Here is a 15,238-nt window from a genome sequence, read left to right as displayed (position 1 = left end):
AGAAATCTACTGATAAACACTGAAAGTCTAGTTTTATTTTGCTTTCTTGGAAACTAAGCTGAGATAAACAGAATTTAAGGCAACCTTTGGAAGTGTCAGTATTTCTTATGTTATCTGCCTTGTGGTAAATATCACTTATCGTGGCAATTAAGAATATTGAACATCAAAGGACAAAGGTTGACACATCCATCCTACATCTCTCTTTATCATAAAAATTTTCTCTACTATGCAGAGAAGTCCTATCTCTCACTAACCTTCCACTTTCACATTGAGGAATAACATTATTGCTTTTGGGGGTAGTTACTCAAAGCTGTGGGTTACAGATGTTCAGTTTTGATTGCATGTCCAAGAAGCATTTACACAAGTCTCAATAATATATGTTTTTGCTAGTGCAGAAGATGCGGACATGTAGCATATAGGCTGTCCTGGCTACAAGCTATTCCGCATTGCTGCCCACTTCCATGGTGTCTTTGGAAAGATAAACCACCCAGTATACAAGGTTGAATCCCGCAAATGCGACAGGAAAGAGAACCCGAGAATACTGGTCAATTTTACTGCTGCCCCCCAAAGCTGGTGTGGTGGGTGGAGGGGTTTCAGGGGTAGATTGTAAGACCGGTGCTCCGGCGAGGACTTTGCCTGCCTCGGGGGAAGGGTCGACTGGCAGAGAGAGAGAGGTGATTCTTCTCTTCACATGGTACTTGGAATTGGAGCGCTGGAAGAGAAGAGAGACACATAGTGTCAGCTGAAGAATAGACATCGCTTCCTGAATCATTCTTTTCACCATTGGCATCCATTATGCAAGTGAAAACACCCAGACTTTATTATTATTATTATTATTACTATTATTATTATTTTGGTCAGTCATGGGGCTTGAATTCAGGACCTGGGTGCTGTCCCTGAGCTTCATCCTTTAAGGAGTTTATTCGAGCTACGAGTGAAAATGACCACATTGTCTTACTTACTGTTGTTTAATTTTGTTTTGATTTCACAATGCTAAGAATCAAACCCAGGGCCTTACACATGCCAGGAAAGCATTCTACCACTGAACCACAAGTACCAAGTACCTAGTCCCATCTTTTAAAACAGTTTGGTTTCCATCTAGCATCCTAAAATGTAACACATCCATTTGGATGATGGAGTGAGTAGCTCAGAAACTGTGGAGCATTGCACCACCAGGAAAGAGTGAGCCAGGACACAGAGTTACACAGATGCCTCTGTGTGTGTGTGTGTGTGTGTGTGTGTGTGTGTGTACATGTCTGTGTATGTGGAGATGAGGTTTGTAACTGAACACATGTAGCTAGCTCCTCAATACAAGAAAGCCACCATTCAGTTCACCAGTGTTGTTCTAGAAACATTCCCAGCATATACCTCATATCACAAATTTAGGAATTTGAATCAGCTAACATTTAAGAAGAAGAATAAACAAGTGAATATAAACGTCCGGTGAATGGTTAAGTGGAATTGTGGTTTGTACCTTTATATCTATCTATTGATCTATCTATCTAGTTCTGCATTGGTCTTGTTCGCTCTCGCTCCATCCTAAACCACTCACCTACTAATAATGCGCACAGTCGCGTGTTCTTTTCTATCGCTACCTTTTCTGTTCTACTGAAATAATAAGACAGTCATCTTGAAAAAGCGCTGCTGCGGTGGTAGTAAGACAGTCGGCACGGAAGCAGTGACTGACCCGTGGATTGGCTGGGGAGATGAGGGTCGCCCAGAGAAGGCCACTACCTTATTTATTTATGGCCACGTGGCCGTGGTTGCTTTCAATGCTGTTTCATCCACACGTCCTTTTTACCTCTCAAGTATTCAAGCCAGAGATTCTGGTTCTGCCTGATGTCGACCCACGTTCTACTTCTGATTTAGGTTGATCCCGTGCTGTGGGGAGTTTGGGAGGCTGTGCTCTGATGCCTACTGTTTCTCCTCTGTCGCCTCCAGCAATCCCTCTCCCTGGGGCCAGCTTGTCTTGCTGGGGCTCTGCCTTCAAACGCGTGCTGTACAGAACCTGATCTTGTCAAATGGCCTTCTTTCTTCCCTGGCAGCAAAATCGCTCCTTTGCTGCTTGGCGGGGGGTGTGTGGCTCACGTGGCAGGCTCCCGTGGCTCAAGCCAGCAGCCCTGCAGCTCCAGGACAAGGCGGCCACCTCCCCTGTGCGGACGGAGCCGCGGGAACCCAGCACCTGCCCACGGCTGACATTTGGGCCACAGCAGTCGCAGCCCCAATGGTCTCCTTTTGCTCCATGTCCTTTCTAGACTTTGCTGTTTGATTTGCCACCACTATTTCTGAGTGTCTAAAGGACAGTAGTCGTCACAGAGATTTGAGGCGCAGTGTGCTTGTAGAGATCAAGGGAAAAAAATCAGTTTCTTTACCCCAAGCCAAATAAATCTGTGTATTCAAGCTTGATTTAATGTACTGTATTGAATTTCGTGCAAGGCATAGCTCTTCTCGCGGCTGGTCCTACAGTAGGCACTCTTGGACAGAATTAAATGAATTAAAGCTCTCAGACAGGATGACTTTAAAATAATATAAGGCTACCCCCTCCAGAATCTCCTGATTCTGGGTAGGAAATAAGTGACGTTATCTATGAAAAATATGTGGCATCTGAGAACTAAATCCCCATCAGCACTTGACTGTACGTGATGGCGATCACAGTAACAGTATTTTGGTCTCAATGCATGCTGTCTGTCTTAAGAGGATAAACTTGTATTTGTTTCCAAGCATTTTCGATCTTGTTTCTCCAAATGTAGTTTGGATTTTTGCCTATTACAAACTTCTCGACCTGAGCAAGTGAGATGTGTCACCATTTCTTCTTCTAAGAGCTAAATGCCATCATCTCTCACATATACAGAACACACAAACACGGTTCCCTTGTAAAATTCCTACACACCATGACAGAGGAGGACAGAAGATGCATCTTCACGGTCGATGACCTTTCCAGGCTCATCTTGACCTTTAATGGCTACCTGGAGCCTATATTCTTTCTATTTTAAGCCAAAGAAGGGCAGGCATGCCAAGATCATTGAGATAAAAATGTGACTGGGGAGCATAATGTGCTATCAACATGGGAGGCATTCCTTTCCTTCTCCCCTTCAGCACTGTGGGATGGAGGAGCTATTCTGGAATCTCTTGGCATCGTGGCATTGTCACAAAACACTTAGGATTGTCAAACCACCCCGATCTAGAAACAGAGGCAGCGTTCGGAACCAAGATGGGATGACAAACTGAAGTGAAATGGAATGCACCTAGAATTCAAGGTCCCCTAACAAGAAAACACTTCCCTGATTGACTGACCCCAACGATCCAAGTCGACATGGCCTGGCAGTTCCAAGAACATGAATCAGAAATCTCCGGGTTACAGATCTGAATCTACTGCTTAACATGGGACGCAGCTTAGGCACGGATATCTTTTCCTCTAAGCTCCAGCTTCTTTAAAGTTATGGATTACTATTTTTTTTCATAACGTTTTTCCTGTTTCTTTTTCAAATGTTTAAACAAAGTACCTGGCACATGCACACATACATACATTGCTCTGAAGGCTTTAGATCTTACTTTGTTAGGACTATTCTTTATCTTTACATCCATGTGCCGCTGGTATCACCGCTGATGCTAGCTTTCCTACTCTATTCTGCCTCCTTGGAATCTTTACTCAGGGCACTATGGCCACCTTCTCCCATCTAAGCATTGGTCTCCTTGTCCTAGCATGAAATCTGAATGATAGGAGACATCGTTTCCTTGCAAAACTGTTTCAAGTTGCCCAGTCAATACACAGACCATACTGTAGTCTTTTGAAATGTGCTTTATCAACAAATGAATGTAAATGTAAGCATTTCTAAACATTGGTGGGCGGAGATTTTCAAAGGCAGGTATGAAAAGTTTTATGGTAACATTACATTATGTTTTAATGGATTGTTTGATGTTGCTTTATATTGTAAATACCATTTCTAAATACTGTTAACAAGAGCCATGAGCAATTTGCATGCATAATTTTACTTATTCCTTGAGAACATCCTTAATATCATTTATATTCACTTCAGAAGTAAATAAATGGAAGCCTAAGGAGGCTCATATTAGAGGAGGTTGGAAGGCCTCATTCAGTCAGAATTGAAAGCCAGCAATTCTTAGCAATTCTTGCGCTGTTCATCCTGGTTCTGGAACTCAGAAGTACCACATTTTGTTTTTCACTATGGTGGGCTGTTGTGTGACATTATGGGGTGTTGAACCACCTGACTGCTGCCCACAGATAGTGGTAGCACTCCTCAGCACAAGTTCTAACCACCAGCCACATCTACAGGCCTGTCAGATGTCTCGTGGGAGAAAAATATCCTCCCATTGATTCTCCCTGGTTCACTGCCCAGCAGCGGTGGTGGGGATTTCTAGCAGGCTGCAAAGGTGATATGCTAGAGGAAATGCAAGTCTTGGCTACTCTCCCTGCTGGACAATCAACGAGTGGATAATTGGGAATTGACAGCCTGCAGATTCTGGGCGCCAATTTAGAAGAAACACACTGAATATGTGAAATGAAAAGAAAGCCAATTTTGCAAGGCTGTCAAGCTACAGGTTTACCTCAGACCCCGCCTGCTCTATTGTAAGCCCTTGATGTAAAATAGGCTTTTGTCAGAGTCCAGATGAGGGTTCAGCTTGCGGCTGTCATGGTTTTGAGTAGGACACCTGTGGTTTTGAATTTTTCCCGGGCTTCCCTGCTGTGGAGAGCCACCCTGGTTTGGGTATTTTTAGAGCACCTCTTTGTTTTAAGTGAAGTCATACTGCAAAGGTACAAGTGCACAATATGACAGTTAAGTGCTTGACGCTGGGAGAAGGCATTTGGGGAACTGTTCGGGACAGTTTTGACTATACTATTTTTTTTAAATGAGGGGGCAGTGTGTAACCTCTTAATTTCTACTAAGCCTGCGCTACTAAATGGCAAAGCAACTGTGTGTAGGGGCACCAAAAATATGAGTATTTGATGTCTTTCAAAAACATATTATTCATCAGTATGGGGAAGTTAAGCTCTCTGTTAGATTTGTTGTGCGTTTCCATCACAGCCAATAGAACTGGTAACATAGATGGCCCCAGAGTTTCCACGAGGACGCAGCTTAGTGGCCTCCATCTTTGGGATTGGGAAAGCAGAATGGAGGGCACAAGATGGGGCTCTGGGTGTAATCTGATAGAAGGTATGGGGAAGAGTGGGGGTAAACTTTTCGGCATGTCTCCCCTTCACGTCTGTGGAGGTAAGTGAGGGACACATGCCAGCAGCCCCGCTTGCCTTGAAGCAGAGGAGAGGAAGGTCATAGGCTGTGTTTCCCTTTGTATGTCCACGTTTTTATTAGCTACTCTGTGCTTCCTGCACAGGTCATGCTCGTCTTTCTCAGCTGTGACATCACTCTTCCAGGGATGGGGACAGACACTCTTCCAGGAAGGTCCTTGAGAGGGGAGGGCATTGTGCCAAGGGCCTGACACATGAGTGCACTTGATAAACACAGGTGACGCGATGGTTCCATGCATACACAGACACTCAGCCAATAAGGGTCTGATGAACCCATAAAGATAACATTCATCTAGAGTTCTACTCGTGGCTGACACTATTCTGATCAGTTTCATAGATAGATCCTCAAAAAATGTGTCATATTCCTTATGGAGAAGGCGTGTCACGTTACGAATAAGAACAGTCATGGAGGGTGGGAGGGTAGAGTGGATTCAGGCTTGGGGAACATGAGACTAGGTCCTAGACCTTTAAAATAACAAGTCATCTAGCAAAAGATGCAAAACAGACCAAGGATCAAAGTTGGTCTTAAACATAATAGGTTTGAACTTAAGACAGGAATGACTGTAATGTTAAGGTGGCATACCAGATTTGCTCTTGTGAAAATTTAGCTTCAATGTGTCTTTCTAGGTTTGAGTTGTAGACTTTTTAAATGCTCAGTATTCTTTGTCATTGTTATACTAAGTTTCAAGGTCAAAAATAAAAATGACAAAAAGTAATAATACATTTATCTACATCTATTTTAAGTAGTTTCCTCTGAAGGACACTGGGCATATTAAAACATAAAACAGAATCACATGAAATAGCCAATCACTTAATCTATTTCAACTTCACTACATTTGCCAGTGTCCAACTTATTTAAATAATGTTGTTTTGATTACCACTGAATAGGCATTTTTAAATACCATGATATTTTTGAGAAAAAAATATGACCTTGCAATCACAGTACACCCTTGAGTAATATAAATGTCAAATGTGTAATTTATGTTTGTTCCTGTGCAGTATTTAAGGCAACTTGCCAAGTTGTGACATGAACAAATAAAATGTAAATGCCTTACATAATCACCTGTACTTATTTTTGAGACCTTCAGGGTTTGAAGTTTTGATCTGATTATTCTGTTTATAATTTTTATACTTTGGCCTTTTAGAAACAACCTCCTATTTCAAATATTTTTTAAGTGGATCTATGTTCAGAAATAATTTTTTTCCTAAAAAAAAACAAGCAGCTTGCAAGAGAGAGTACTTTGAGGAGCTTTAAATGCATGTTTTTCTCCAGCTTCTCACAGTACCTGCCCATTATGTATTACTGCTTCAGGATTATATGAGATAGTTTATATAGAGACCCAAGAACTAAAATTGCAACATATTGATAAGTTATACCTTTAAATAGTAGCATAAGGGATGATCATGTTTTCTCGAAAGATTAGATATTTTATTCTTCTTAATATTATCTATTTCACAAAAGACAAAGAATTTTGGGTTTTCTTATTTCAGTAGCAGACCCGTGAGCCTATTCAGAATCTATGTTTAAACCTAATTCTAGAGAATTTCTCTTTGCATTTTTTCCGTATTTTCAAACATGCACATTAAATTCCAATGCTTTATAGATATATATTTATATAGTATATGGCCTTGGTACAACATGTAGACTATATACTTTATAGGCATGCAGATAGCTAATAGGGGAATTATTTTATAAACATAAAACAATTCTGTTAAATATTGGGAATTCATTTTTCCTGCAAACAGTTATATCCAAACTTGGGATTTATTGTGCTGTCTATAAACTAGCACATTTTTTTTTCCTCAGACAACTTACATTTTTGTGATCTTTCCAACCACCTATGTATACAAGAATAGTCAAAGATAGAATTTGGGGAATGACCTTGCCTACATTCTCAAAGGGTTTCATGCAGCGGTACACAATACAAATGTTATAGCCAGTGATGTGTAACCTGCTGCATTTGAGTTCTTGAGAAACCACTGGGGAGGAGGAGCCCTAGGCTTCGGTAATAAGAATATTGCGAGGTTTGCAGTCAATTCCTACTTGTTCTGAATTAGTAAATGACATTTTATTTTTCTGTAAGAGACTGCTTTTTTTGCTTATAAAAGCAGGTAATTAGATTGAATCACTGGATGGCTAGATGGCAAATGTTTCCTCCCTTTATCTGTCCCTCCCTCCCTCCCTCCCTCCCTCCTTTCCTTCCTTCTTTTCTAAAAGAGCTTAATTCTACAAAAAAAAAAAAAACCTTTACATATTTCCACTTGTTAATGAAATGGCCTTCTTTGATTTCCCAGAGAAAAGATGGATTTTAAAATGAACTTTTTAGTTTATTACAGAGAAAATGATCGTATCACCCTTTTTAGCCAATAAAGTGCCTTAAATTTAAGGGTGTAAAATATTCATAGCTTTACAGTTTGTTTTAATCATAAAGCTGAAACCAGGGATTATAGAGCTGCATGTGGCTTTGAAATTTGGACGTGTGTACCACAAGTCATCAATTATAGAAAATTTCCAGTTTAAACCATCTGCATTACTCTTTTCCAGCAAAATTTTCCTCTTTGGGGGAAATAGCTACTCTTTGGGGTTCATATTCAAATATAAAAATTATACTTATCAATCAATTTTATAATTGATTTCTTTAAGTGTGTGCTGCCTGTTAGAAATGACTCATAGCCTAACACAACTGTTTGTTTCTTACTCAAAAACCTTTGGGCTTGGCCACAGTGAACTCAATGTAAATTTATGAACATTTCTCACTGATTATAGACTTGCTGATGTACATTACTTAGGTGAGATTGGGCATATTCAGGGTGGTATGGCTGGTAGAATCATATACGCATTTAGTGTACTAATGTAAACATGATAATATTTTAATGGAAAGCAAATAATTGGATTATGTCTCAGCATTCAGAGAATCTATTATGACTTTTAGGTCTTTCCCTCATGAAACAAAGCAGCAAGCAAGATTTCTCACTAATATTTCCCAATCCTTGAGTCCTTGCTTCTTTCCTTGAGATACTGAAGCCTCATTAGGGCAGGTGTGTGTGTGTGTGTGTGTGTGTGTGTGTGTGTGTGTGTGTGTATTCTCCTCCAGTTGTAGGAGAGAATCTGTTCAAAGGAAACATCTAAAGACTTAGCAGAATTTCTAGTCTCCTCTGAGTTCCTGAAATCTGCCAGGACAAGTAAGAAAGATGAAAGAATACTGAAAGTTTAAGGCAAAGATAAATGAGGGGTTGTTAGTTGGCTTATTTCTGTGAAGTTGAAGGCAGTTGAAGTATATCTGGCTTTTGGAGCTAAAGTTATGGAACTTGTGCTCAACTAATATCATTTGAGACTATTTATTGGTTTATAATCGCTACTTGGGCTATATTTATCAGTTAAATAACATTAGAAAAGAAAAACAATTACCACAACAATCTCAGCTTCCATGGGTTCGATGGCTTTTGATACTGCCGCTGGGGCTGGGGCTGGGGCTGCTACCTGAGCCTTCCTTTTGGCCTTCTGTGACTGGAGATTGGTGAAGTAGTTGACGGCTGCAAACTCAATCAGGGCGGAAAAGACGAACGCAAAGCATACGGCTATGAACCAGTCCATGGCTGTGGCGTATGACACTTTGGGCAAAGAGTGCCGGGCACTGATACTCAGGGTGGTCATGGTTAAAACAGTGGTGATTCCTGAAAGGAAAAAGAATAAAAAATCAGGGCTAGCCCTGGAGACCCAGTAACAGAATAAAGTGAGACTGTTAGTTGGGGGTTTAGCGTCATAATGCCATTGCAAGCCGTTTTTTGTTATTCTGGTGGACTAGAATTTCTTGTCATTATTTTCAGAGTTATTCTCTATTTGCCATTACTCAAACTTAGCACAGCGATGTATGTAATTGCTGTAAAGTGATTTTCTTTGGAACTGGTTTGAGTTTATTGTTGCAAGATTTTAATTATGAATAGTTTCCGTTGTTTCTTGCTGGAGAAAATATAACAAATTATCACCTGAGTGAAAACATCTTGAATTTCTGATCAACTTTAGTAGGTCAAAATATTTGTCATTTTAGTTGAGAAGTCTTTCTGGTAGGAGAATTAACATAAAATTAGGTTTCTCAGTTACACAATATAGCTTGGTTTTAAGGTTAGTGCATACATTTCATCTCACCACTGCCAGCATTTTATTTATTTCACAATGACTTAGAAATTTGCACAATTAGGTTATGCTGATATATACAGTTCTACTGATACAAGGAACCCATACTGCAAATATTCTTTTGTAATTTGCAATTTTAATACAGTAAACTTAAAAATTAGGATGCTTGTGAGATTTTAGTTCAACTTGGGTCTTTCCAATAAACCAGTAATCCAGTAAACACAGCCCTTGGTGCTGCCAGTATTTTCAATGACAGCTCTGTTCTGTTCTGTTCTATCCTGGGGCTTGAACTCAGGGCCTGGGTGCTGTCCCTGAGCTCTTTTGTTCAAGGCTAGCACTCTGCCAGTTTGAGCACCACTTCTCATTTCTTTTTTTTTTTTTTTGGCCAGTCCTGGGCCTTGGACTCAGGGCCGGAGCACCGTCCCTGGCTTCTTCCCGCTCAAGGCTAGCACTCTGCCACTTGAGCCACAGCGCCGCTTCTGGCCGTTTTCTGTATATGTGGTGCTGGGGAATTGAACCTAGGGCCTCGTGTATCCGAGGCAGGCACTCTTGCCACTAGGCTATATCCCCAGCCCCCACTTCTCATTTCTGAGTGGGGGACTCACAGGGACTTTCCTGTCCAGGCTGGCTTCAAATCTCGATCCTCAGTTCTCAGCCTCCTAAGTAGCTAGGACTGCAGGTATGAGCCACCAGCGCCCGTCAGCAGCTCTTATTATTTCATTTTGCTTGACTAATATGTATAGGGATTTTATACCACATTGATAGAAGTAAGCATTTTTGGTTGAGCTACAGGAAACTAGTAACTACTTTTAAACCCAGAAAATGGTAAATGTTTGGTAGACATGGGTTGTATGTCTTATTCTTTCGTTTACTGTTAGCTCTGACCTTTCTGTTCTATACTGTTGAAATATAAATGTCATAGAAAAACCAGCTCGAATTCTCGAGATGAACTTTTGAGGGGTTGATTATCACACAACTCAATCGTGAATCAATAACAAAAGAGGAGGATTGTTTTACATGATCTATACATCTTGTGAGTCTTGTTTCCTTTGTGGACAGAAAAAGTGTACAGGTGTGGAGCGTTCACCCCAGAGTCTGCAGGCCCCGAGCCCCGGAGAGCAGGAGACATACCGAAGACGGTTCTGGCGGGAACTGACTCCTTGTTAATCCAGAAGGACACTTGAGAGAGAGTGACGGTCATGATGCATGGCGTGTATATCTGTATCATGAAGTACCCCATCTTTCTTTGCAGGTGGAAGTGAACTGTCATGATTACATATTCACCTGTGGGAAGAGACACGCGCGTCAGCATTCGTGCGGCTGACAGTCTGCGGAAAGGAGGCAGGCAGCTATAAATCTCACAAGTTTTTAAACTGTAGTGGATGAGAAGAAAATGGACAAGGGCATTTTGCAGTGGACGGGAAATTGGCCGGGCAGCAGCTCATTGATTTCTGCCAGGTTCTCTTGGTCGTATATTTACAAAACAACTCATCCCAAGATTACACGAATCCCCAGATGCACCTGGTTGCAAAATCAGTTTTGAGGACAGCTACTCGTCCCTCCAAAAGCACACGTTTTTCTGAGAGGTGCGAATGCTGAAGAAGCACAAAGAGACATTCTGAAAGCATGTACACTCCAGTCACAAGAATAGGACAAGTTCTTACCTGTGTTTGATTTAATGGTCTCACTGGACACTGTCTGTCCAATCAGGTCATACTGGAGGAGGCTCGATGACTCTTCTGGGACTTCCACGGAGTAAAGTGGTCCTTTTTTCCATGTATATATGATTTCACTTTTGGGATAAGCATCTGAATTTTTGAAACAAACACAGCAATCGATAAAACTGGTTGTTGTCTCTCTCTCTCTCCCTCTCTCTATTTTTACTTAAAGCAAATACAATCTTTTCCTGAAATCACACGAAAATGTCACAGTACTATTTTTCTTTTCTAGACTTTGGCTAAAACAAAATAATTGCATCCTTTGAATGTATGGGCTCTCAGAAGCTGGTTGTAACTTACAACTCCCAAACTTGAGGGGACAAGCATGCCCGTCCATCGGGAAGTTCACCAGCCTCATGGGGCAGTCAGCGTTGATGGTCAGCCTGGGACATTGAAAAAGGCAGCTGTCAGTCCGTTTGGACGAACCATTTGAGCCAAGGAAAGAGCCTTGGGGAACGCCTCACCTCATGGTGTAGAGAATGGTCCCATTCTGCATTATCCTGAAGAGTTTGTTAGGGGTCGTCATGTTGTGAGCAATGGACTTCTTGCCATTCCTGAAGAAAGTGTCAGGAGTCCAGATTTTACTGACCATCAGGTTGTTTAAGCTCAGAATCTCCGCAGGCCCCCCAAACTTCAGCCTCTCGTCAGTCCAAGTCTGGCGGAAAAAAACGTCCATTGTGTACTCCTAAAGGAAATAAGATATTCACATAGACACAGGCCCGGGAGATGGTTGGCTGGAACAATTCGTTCCTTCGCTTATGCACCCAGTCCTAAAACTGAAGCAATAAAGCATGTTTATGGCAGTTACTTCTCAGGAAACTAACCAGAAGTTTAATAGCAAGTAAATATTGATTATTATACCAATGAATTGTAAAATATTATATATTGATGCTATTCAGTGAGTAGTTTATAATCAATAAACAATATATTTGGTGAACCATTCCTTTTATCAAACCAAGAGAATTTGTAATATAAAACATAGTGCTATTTGTACATGTGTCAGCTTCCTTCTGCCATCCCTCCTTTCTTCAACTTTTTCCTCTATGAACTTCTTCTATCTACCTCTCAGACTTACTCCAAAAAAGAGAGAATTTTTTTTACAGTTTAGGCTTGGTGCTGGTTCTCCTACCATCAGTCAGCCATTCTGTGTGGCACCTCATTCACCTTGAGAAGGGTTTCAGAGCATTGTGGTACCATTCAGTACCATTCCAAGAATAGATAAGCTTTATTGATTAGCACATTATGGTTGCATATCATAATTATTTCATATTGTGGTCAGAGGACATAAAAGCAAATGTTGCCATAGTCCTTCTAAACAGGCATCATTCAAACATGCATCACAGGATTTTTAATTTATTGCTCTTATAAAATAGTGATTTTTAAGAAGTATGATAAAGGTAATTACAAAAGTCAACAGGAAATTACAATTTATAATCATATTGATGCATTGCAATAGTTATTCTGGCTACTTTATACAGTCCTTATAAAGCCAATTACCATGAAGTAGTGGTTAGATTTTAAGAGATGATTAAGTAGTGGTTAGATTTAAGAGATGATGTAATGCACAGTATACTCATAGAATAGTGATCCATTCTGCCTTAGGATACTGAAAATATATTTTAAAAGAGTCACATGCATGAAATAAAATTCCAAGGACTTTAGTAATACAGAATATGGTCATAGTTATTTGTACTTGGGTGAGTCAGTACTGGAATAAAAAATATGATATTAAAGCAACCCCGATTCTGAATTGTTCTGACTCACTTCAGTCTCACAATAAAGCTTCTCTCTCTTCTCATTGGTCTTTTCCTTTCTCCTTCCTTCTTTGAGTCCATCTTCCTTTCCTTTCTTTTCAACTCAAACAGTCTGTCTTCCAAATCTGTTTATCCTGAATTACAGTTCCCTACGAAAGCCTAATGGCATACCTCATCTTGGATAGCTGTGTATATTTCTACCTTAGCGTTAACATGTTAGCTCCTGGGGGGGAGATGCTACCTGAGATCTGTGAAGGAGTATCACGACACACTTAGTTCTAGAACACTTGCTCAGGTGTTCATTGCCACTTACTATAAATAGTCTCTTACGCATCCTCCAGCCATCTGTACCTGGAGCCATCTCCAGAACCCCGCTGGGCCCCGCAAGGGGAGGGGTGCAAAGCCTGAGCCTTTCCAAGTGAGCTTTACTCAATAGAATAGACGGACGGAGCAATAGTATAAAATACAGCTATCTCTTCATTTTCACGGACTGCCTCAGAATATCGTTGCATGTCACCGTGTCTTTGCATTTAAAATGGTTGTCATTTGCCAGGACTTTGCAGTGAAGGAGAAAGGTTCTTGGGGGCGTACTATGTGAATGGAAGACAAGCTACCATCGTAACGGCCCCCTCATGTTGAAATGTGCGGCAGGGCAGTTAGTGGAATGTGAAGGACGGCCCTGCCTTCCCAACAACAGTGCCCTGACCACGTCATGGGGGCCCTGCCTGTGAGGATCAGCGATGGGGTGCCGCTCTCCCTTCCCAAGTAAAACGCCCGATTCAGCTCACCATCTCCACGTCGGACACCGGCCCAAAGCTGGTCACATAGATGTCTGTTTTGACCTCGGTGACAGCACCTGAAAGTAGCCCACAGGGACAGGGTGTTACCACCAGTGCTGCCAACGAGCTAAACCCAGTGAGCCCACCAGCTCTGTGACAGGCCCGGCAGCCGCCCCTGGGGACCCCCACGGATGTCGGGCCCCAGGAAACTTAGGCCCCTGCTAGTATTCTAGTCACTATTAAGGTATGGAAGATAATTAGTTTGATAGCCTAATAAATTACATATATACGCATACATGTATATATATGTGTGTATATATGTATATATTTGTATACATACACACACACACACACATATATGTATGTATGTGCATCAATGAATTCCACAATACAGATGCGGAGGAAAGTGTGTTACACGAGGATTCTTCTGCCCTCACACCACCCCATGAAGCAAGCACATCCATCCACCCGCACCACAGTTCATGACAGTGAGGTGGGAAAGTTCAAGAAACCATCTTAATACCACTGACTGAGAATGGAGGAGGGACTGCACAAGGAGCCACACCAAGTCCTTCTCTCCACACCCCCCCCCACTCTGGCGAACAACCTGCCTCATCTGGGGCTTGGAAAAGAAGAGAGAAACCTGGGGCGTCCGATGGAGCCCTGCGGGAGTGACTTACCTCCAAATCCCGGTCGCAGGCGATTGTCGTAGCCTTCAAGCAAGTTGTCCAGGATCCGACTGACATTTTCGGAATAGAAGTTGCTTTCCTCTTGTAGCTGTGCCACCGCATCTTCTAGCCTGAAAGGAGAGAGAGTCAGTGATACTCAGAGACCATAGATCACCTGTCCACTCCAGCCTCCCCCATCATGGATGTGGCACTAGACATGGCTCCTTCTGCTAAAGGAAAAAGAAATCACAAACACATCTTACCATAGAATAATGGCCAGCCAGGACAGCAGCAACGCCATCCTCCTACCTCTCACTTTCATCCGCCTTCTGCCTCTCCTCTGCCTAGCCAGCGCTCCCTCGCCAATCAACTAGACTGCCCTTCCCAACCCTTCATATCCTGCTTCCTTAAGTCTAGTCCCCAGTCCAATGGATGAAGAGGCTTCCAGGGAAACTTTGGGGTTCCTCCTTGTCTTCCTTCTGACTTCTTTCTGTCTCTTCACGTGGAAGAAGGTAGTTTGAGGTCCAAGACTGTGTCGTGCAGACGCGCAGCCTCCTCCGTCTACCTCGGTTGGGAAATGAAGCGTAGGAAGGGATAGTGCATGGTCGGACAGCAGTGACAATAATCGAGTAAGGCATTAAGGGAGATTAGAAGGAAAGAATGCACTGTTAGTGTTGGCATGGAATCCGCAGGGCCTGTGAGGGAATTTGGAAAGCAGGGGCATCTTGCTGATTGAGATTATGTTCCAATGGGCTCAGCATTTATTATTTCTATGGTTCACAGACGGATTCCTCCATGACTCTTTCTGCCTGGAAAGGCATACAACATTAGGGTTTCCCTGGATTCTTGTTCTGGGGCTCACCAGCTCCATTGGCTGTAAATACACTCCCACTTTAAAATAGTCTATTGATACGTATT

General features: G+C 41.9%; 1 protein-coding gene across 2 annotated transcripts; it reads right to left on the bottom strand.

Moving 5' to 3' along the window:
* Window positions 1–436: 436 nt before the first annotated feature.
* Window positions 437–14,621, bottom strand: Gabra6 (gamma-aminobutyric acid type A receptor subunit alpha6). 2 transcript variants are annotated; one of them, XM_048334040.1, is made up of 9 exons: window positions 14,584–14,621; window positions 14,333–14,451; window positions 13,662–13,729; window positions 11,584–11,804; window positions 11,420–11,502; window positions 11,066–11,209; window positions 10,533–10,685; window positions 8,676–8,941; window positions 437–712 (listed from the first exon to the last, which is right to left on the bottom strand). In XM_048334040.1, the coding sequence occupies exons 1-9, from the start codon at window positions 14,619–14,621 to the stop codon at window positions 437–439; spliced, it is 1,368 nt and encodes a 455-aa protein (XP_048189997.1). The 2 variants fall into 2 exon arrangements, with proteins under 2 accessions (XP_048189997.1, XP_048189998.1); XM_048334041.1 differs by having other exon boundaries at window positions 11,584–11,774.
* Window positions 14,622–15,238: the final 617 nt, after the last annotated feature.

This window comes from Perognathus longimembris, chromosome 25 (genome assembly GCF_023159225.1).
Source record: "Perognathus longimembris pacificus isolate PPM17 chromosome 25, ASM2315922v1, whole genome shotgun sequence".
Lineage (NCBI taxonomy): Eukaryota > Metazoa > Chordata > Mammalia > Rodentia > Heteromyidae > Perognathus > Perognathus longimembris.
The sequence above is the reverse complement of the archived record's forward strand: the minus strand, read 5'-3'. Positions and strand labels throughout refer to the sequence as shown.

What these genes read in the sequence shown, in the direction of transcription:
- Gabra6 (XM_048334040.1), bottom strand. Translation starts at nt 14,621, where the DNA reads ATGGCGTTGCTGCTGTCCTGGCTGGCCATTATTCTATG. An exon ending in CCTGCGACCGGGATTTGGAG is followed by an intron (nt 13,730 to 14,332) that starts GTAAGTCACTCC and finishes GGCTACTTTCAG; the next exon opens with GTGCTGTCACCGAGGTCAAA. An exon ending in TCCCCTCAAGTTTGGGAGTT is followed by an intron (nt 11,210 to 11,419) that starts GTAAGTTACAAC and finishes TCAAAAATTCAG; the next exon opens with ATGCTTATCCCAAAAGTGAA.